The 6,769-nt window shown below is 41.8% G+C and overlaps 1 protein-coding gene across 1 annotated transcript; it reads left to right on the plus strand.

Moving 5' to 3' along the window:
- The first annotated feature begins 308 nt into the window (after positions 1-308).
- On the plus strand, positions 309-3,054 carry LOC124156384 (tubulin alpha-1 chain-like). The gene is made up of 4 exons (XM_046530911.1): positions 309-423; positions 756-989; positions 1,752-2,042; positions 2,129-3,054. Exons 1-4 carry the CDS (start codon positions 421-423, stop codon positions 2,951-2,953), a joined length of 1,353 nt encoding a protein of 450 aa, XP_046386867.1. The 5' UTR covers positions 309-420; the 3' UTR covers positions 2,954-3,054.
- The last annotated feature ends 3,715 nt before the right edge of the window (positions 3,055-6,769 follow it).

Consider the following 6,769-nt stretch of genomic DNA (forward strand, 5'->3'; position numbering starts at 1 on the left):
AATAGGTATATTTTGCACGTTGACCGGCATGTCAGTTGAAATATTAGTCAAGTGTAGAATAATGAGCAATTTAAGAGATGAACGTATTATAAAAACTATAATTTTGTCGATAAAATTAATATATAATAATTTTGAGATGGTAAAAAGGAAAGACAAGAGAGCTTTTTAGGAAGTGGGATTTACTGCGTGGGTTTGACTTGCGGAGTGCCAACCGCCTCTGCAGCAGACGATGACCGCACCCCGAGGTTCGCAGCCAATGAGAATGCTTGAAACAGTCACGTGATTCTAGTTATATAAAACAGAAATTTCTCGGAGAACGCCATTGCAAGTTTGGAACGGCTCCCTGACTCAGCTAGACCAAGCTCGCTGCAAGACTTAATTCTCTTCTCTGCAAATTGTTAGTTGAAGAAATCAATCAAAATGGTGAGTAGTTCACAATATGTCTACGATAAGTTCTGTTGATATTGCATGGCATCTTTGGGGATATCAGCACCTATGGGAATTACGAGGTAGTACTGCAGCCGGAAACCGCCATTTTGTGTACCGGACGCTGGCGGGAGAGTTCTCAAATCATTGATTCCATTGAAAAGAGGAATCGTTGACAATTTGAATTGGGGCGTGCGGGATTTCATTTAAGTGGTGATTCTGAGGGGCGTTTTGGTATTAGTATTTCGTAGTATCGTGCCGTTGGATGTAGGTGAAGATTTGTGAAAGTCGGGTTACTTGTAATTCATATTTATTTCTTTTTCTTCTAGCGTGAGTGCATCTCTATCCACGTTGGACAGGCTGGTGTTCAGATCGGTAATGCCTGCTGGGAATTGTACTGCCTGGAGCACGGCATCCAGCCTGATGGGCAGATGCCCTCAGACAAGACCGTTGGTGGAGGTGATGACAGCTTCAACACCTTCTTCAGCGAAACCGGCGCGGGGAAACACGTACCCAGGGCCGTTTTCGTTGATCTGGAACCTACTGTAGTTGGTGAGCATTCGGTTTCTACAATATTAGTCTTCATTCATGTGGAATAGGATACCTTTTCTATCATTATGATCGTTGGATGTTGTCATTAATTTCCTGGGCGCGTATGAATCCGCGGTTTTATCGCGAAGCAAACGAACGTTTCAATTATTTTCGTATTACTTTCGTAGCGGATGCTGTGCGATTGCGGCTTCCTATTCCATAGTTCCTTACGTCCGCTTAAGGTAAAATGATTTTAGTCATTCAATGAGGGTGTTCGACCTTTATATTATTATTACTATATGTTAACCAATTATTTATTCATAAAGTGTGAGCTCAGTGTGCCACGGGTAATGCTCGAGAAGAGTTAGCCGGCGTTGACTCTCGCCCAGTGACTCATTGTTTCTTAAAGTGGTGGATTGGGTCTTGATGGGCGTTCTTATGTCAGAAATTTGCCCTAAGAAAGTGAGATTATTGCGCTTTCATTGTCCAAGTGTAGAGTTGAGGATATACAATCGTTTCAGGCTTAATTTTGTGGAATATTGCTATATCCATGATTAAAACACAAATGGTAATTTCCACACGTATTTTATTTAACACTTAACGAGCGACCATGGTTTCGACAGTGTCATATTCTTTTACCTTGAAAATGTGTCGTAACCATGGTCGGTCGTTAGTGTTAAATATAATGGTGTGGACATTGCCATTTGTGTTTTTAATCATGGATAGTGTCGAAGAGTTTTTCGTCGCACGATCGAAATTTTCACCTTGATATTTCTTGTTTCAGATGAGGTGAGGACCGCACATACCGTCAGCTGTTCCATCCCGAGCAGCTGATCACAGGCAAGGAAGATGCTGCAAACAACTATGCCCGTGGACATTATACTATTGGCAAGGAAATCGTTGATCTAGTCTTGGACCGTATTCGCAAGCTGGCCGATCAATGCACGGGTCTGCAAGGATTCCTCATCTTCCATTCCTTCGGAGGAGGCACTGGCTCCGGTTTCACCTCACTGTTGATGGAGAGGCTCTCAGTTGATTATGGCAAGAAGAGTAAACTGGAATTCGCCATCTACCCAGCTCCTCAGGTTTGTCTTCTTATCCTTTGTTTGTAATTATTTTCGTTCGCCTCTGGTGGAAGTTGTGGTGATAATGTATTTCATATTTTTTGTAGGTATCCACTGCTGTCGTCGAACCGTACAACTCAATCCTCACGACCCACACTACCCTCGAGCATTCCGACTGTGCATTTATGGTTGACAATGAAGCTATCTACGATATTTGCCGGCGCAACCTTGACATCGAGCGACCCACTTACACCAATCTGAACAGGCTCATCGGTCAGATCGTCTCCTCAATCACAGCATCCCTCCGCTTCGATGGTGCCCTCAATGTTGATCTCACTGAATTCCAGACCAACTTGGTGCCTTACCCACGTATCCACTTCCCTCTTGTTACCTATGCCCCAGTCATTTCTGCAGAGAAGGCTTACCACGAGCAGCTATCAGTCGCTGAGATTACCAACGCATGCTTTGAGCCAGCCAACCAGATGGTGAAATGCGACCCACGACATGGAAAGTACATGGCCTGCTGCATGTTGTACCGTGGTGATGTTGTACCCAAGGACGTCAATGCTGCCATTGCCACCATCAAGACCAAGCGCACCATCCAGTTTGTGGACTGGTGTCCCACCGGTTTCAAGGTCGGCATCAACTACCAGCCACCCACCGTGGTACCTGGAGGAGACTTGGCCAAGGTTCAGCGTGCTGTGTGCATGTTGAGCAACACCACTGCCATTGCAGAGGCCTGGGCCCGTCTGGATCACAAATTCGACTTGATGTACGCCAAGAGAGCCTTTGTGCACTGGTACGTCGGTGAGGGTATGGAGGAAGGTGAATTCTCAGAGGCCCGTGAAGATCTGGCTGCCCTGGAGAAGGATTACGAGGAGGTTGGCATGGACTCCGTGGAAGGAGAGGGCGAGGGTGCTGAAGAGTACTAAACTTGATCATGTTATTTTTTATTGACAAGCAGTCTCTGAAAGCAAATCATTCCACATCGATGCCTGTCATGATGCATCTGAATAAATCTGACCAAGCATGAGTCGCTTGTTTGATTTCTTTTTATTCTTCAATCCTGACCTTCCTTAGTTTGTCGGATGTGGAGCGGTCTAGAGGGGCCTTTTTCAAATACAGAGGTAAGATTCATTTTGTACATGAATGAATTGGATTCTTTACTATCTGCTGAAATGGGTTCCTGCTGTGGAAATCCTGTTTGCTGTGATCACATCCGATGTATTGGTGAAACAGCCTCGAGAAATTGCATGCTGGGGGGGGGGGGGGGGGGCACTTAAATTAGATGCTTAAGTTGAATTTCTCTGTATGTGGGGTAGTCAAAAAGTTTTTTAAGCAACAATCTTGCCGTATTCTTGTTGACTGAGGGAAGAAGGGTGACCCCCATGTACTAATCGATTTTTACGGAAGTTCTTGTTAGGAAGTACAAGCAGATGAAACGTGGATGTGGCTGGTGAATAATTTTCTCTGAAGTGGATAGTGGACCGGTTTGGGAATTAAATTTTTTTCAGTTCATTGCTCACCTTTTAATTGCATCGTGTACAACTTAGTTGCTCCTACTAAAAGTGAGAAGGAAGTGATTGATGTTAGTTTACAAAAGTGGCCTCTTTGAATTTCTTTTGGTCTGGTACATAGACATCCAAATTAGTGGTACCCATTTCAGATCTTGATGACCAAATGATTGAGAATACTAGCGATATAAGACTAATTTCGTACTATTTTTAAGTAATTTTGCACAATTTGCTTGGGCCAACAGTTGGAAAGACAAATTCGAGATTACTCTGATGGAAAATGGTTTTTCTCCCAGTCCCCTAATTTTAGGAAAATTTTGTACTTATTGTAGGGATATCCTAATGAGACTTTGTCATTACCACCGTGGGTCGTTAAGGTTGTGATTTAAGATCTAATCCTTGGCATTGAACTTCTGCCGGAACATCTTAATAAATTGCCTTAGTAATTGTCATGGGTAAACAAACACATGGAGGACACTGCAGTTGACTTTCCCTTATTAAGGATTTGTTAAAAAGTTGTTGAGTCTGACATCATGCTGCTCTGAAGGATTCCACCACATAAAGGGTGCTATTCAGTTTGTATGAGAAAGGAATAATCCCTGTTCATTGTTGTATAATTTTTCACAATTGAAATCTCGTAGAAATTTGTACGACCCACTTCTCATCTAATGAAAGAGGTGCAGGTAACATATTGTTGAGATGTTATTTTCTATTTTGCTTCAGAAACTTCATATAGCTGCATCTATTTCTTTCCACTGATGATGATAACGGTAAATGTACTCCACCTGAGCCTTCAGATCACCAAATATGATGGGTGTCACATCCAAAACCTCGAGTCTGTTTCCTCCTCGTGTCTCTTTCTCCACTCTTCTCCTTCCTTCATTTCTGGGGTGAATCACTTTGCTCCTTGCCCAGATTGACCTTCAAATTAATATAACTCTTGTGGATAATCGTTTAGCAGTGTATGTAGGTGTGTATATTTTTGAGGGGGGGGATTAATGGATCGAGATGGGGTGGGTAGGAAGAAGACTTAAGTTTTGAGGTGCATTTCTGCAAAGTAGAGGATACATTCATTAGGGTTATTATTCTATGTGGCTGGTTGGTTTATTTTCTTCCTCCTCTCTTGCATTCCACTTCTATCCCCACCTAAAGCAATTAGCAGATTTGTGGAAAACAGACTAATACATGTGTGTATTTATTACTCGTGAAGGTAATGAGTAGAGGTGATACCAGTGTTTTTTTTTTTTTGTAGTTCGACTCGTATATTCGTTCACTGAAATATACCAAGCCTCCTTTGGATTTGGACCTCTGATTCATTAAAAAGTTGTGAATGAGGCTTTGAAGTTTTCCCCGAGATTCCTCAGAGGATAATGACTACATTTTTGGGATGGGGTCTTTTGGGCCCTCCCCATTTTTTACTTCTCACTTTGGCATTTTTGTTTTTATCCAATATACCTCCTTTGTCGCTATGTTGTGATTTTCTTAATGGGTTGCTATGGCCTTTGTGCAAACTGATGAGATTTACTGGTACTAGCCCACAATACCCATACCAGGTATAGAAATTAGCAGGGCCATTTCCTGCCAGCCCAGAAATCCAAAGGTAACTGCCTGTTTTGCAAGTGAAATGTCTCCTCCCTTTGAACAGTAAAAAGGCAATCTTTGAGTAGACTTATATTTTTCCTATGTAATTTGTTTATATCACAATGCCTCTGTACGAGCTCGCCGTTAATTTGCTTTAATTTCACTCCATGCACCAATTTTTTCACTCTCCCCTCTTGTCACACTTAAATGTTACAAAGCATATCTTAAAGTATATCCATTTAAGGCCTTGCCATTGGTTTTGTTGGGCGTCTGGATGGATTGGGAAAGCTTCCCAAAAGTGCTTGAATTGATTTGGTGAGGAGAATTAAGTCCTTAGGGGAACTGAGTGTGAGTGCATTATTCAATGAGTATGCATTATTATTATCAAAGGACACCCGGCCATTCAATCCAAGTCTTGTACCAACAAGTGAAATAAGACCACAAGAAATAAGTACTCATATGCATAAGTTCTGCTGTATGCATCAGAAAACATTGCAATGATCTACATATTACAGAAGACCTTAATACTAAATAATGCCTTAAGTTGAGTTGCAAAATCATTTTCATCATTTTATATAGTCTTAACAGAACATGTTCCTCAATAACCTTCCCCACAATATTGTATGGAATGATGAACCCACACAGTCATATTTAATCCCTCTCTCTTGTTCCTCTTACACCTACCCTTCCAAGTGAGGGTGGATCCGGGGTTATTTTCTGGGGGTAGGAGGGGCACAAGGGCCTGACAGGCAAACGGTCTTACCAAATTTTGACCCCCGCCAAATTTTATCAAATATTTTTAATTTCTATTAGTTTAATAGTTTTTGTATCTGTAAATTTCTGAAATCGTTCAATTTCATCTATTAATAAGAATAAAAATTGAATTTTAGGTACCAATGACAGAATGGGTAATTTAAAAGTTTTATACGGCAGGGGGGTATTCCATTTTCCTCAGACGCAGGTAATCGATACCTCCACTGCATAAATGCTCAACAGTCTCCCACTGAATCAAATCCGCTCATCTAGTACTATAAGGGCTATCTAGATGAGTGGATTTGATTCGGTGGGTGGTTGTTGAGCGTTTATGCAGTGGAGGTATCGTGATGTCTCCCCTCCCACGAATTTGGATCCAAATCCATCCCTAGCTGCTTTACTTGGTGTTATTTGAAAAAAGACTTTCATGTTTACTTTTTTGCTTGCACTCAGTTGGTATGTCAGTATTTAATTACCTGAATTTTTGTTCAATTCTGTCTGGATTTTTCCGGTACTTTAACGAATGTACTTGCATTCAGTGGTTTTTAGACTCGTAACCCCTGCAATCACGCCATCGTCCCACCCACTCACCCCGATTCCTCAGCTTCCTCACCGGAGCTTTGCCATATGGATATCGGAAAAATGCATCCCTACGACAGTCTTTTTTTCTACCCACCCCATTAACTGTACTCTTGCATTGAGATGGACCAGAGCACATGCCACAATGTGGTGAAATGCATTGTGTGAGTCCGGTAATCTGTGTGTATTTCAAAGTTTGAGTGTTGTTTTGCTTGTCGAGTATTTCTTTGATATTTAGCAATAGGCAAAAGGTATTTTGGGGCATCCTACGGTTTATCAAAATTAGTTGGAGGGTTATGACTGTAAGTGGGTTGCCTCAAA

This window comes from Ischnura elegans, chromosome 3 (assembly GCF_921293095.1).
Source record: "Ischnura elegans chromosome 3, ioIscEleg1.1, whole genome shotgun sequence".
Classification (NCBI taxonomy): domain Eukaryota; kingdom Metazoa; phylum Arthropoda; class Insecta; order Odonata; family Coenagrionidae; genus Ischnura; species Ischnura elegans.

Coding starts and splice junctions, on each gene's coding strand:
- LOC124156384 (XM_046530911.1), top strand. Junction 990..1,751: donor CTGTAGTTGGTGAGCATTCG/GTTTCTACAATA, acceptor AGATGAGGTGAG/GACCGCACATACCGTCAGCT. Junction 2,043..2,128: donor CCATCTACCCAGCTCCTCAG/GTTTGTCTTCTT, acceptor TATTTTTTGTAG/GTATCCACTGCTGTCGTCGA.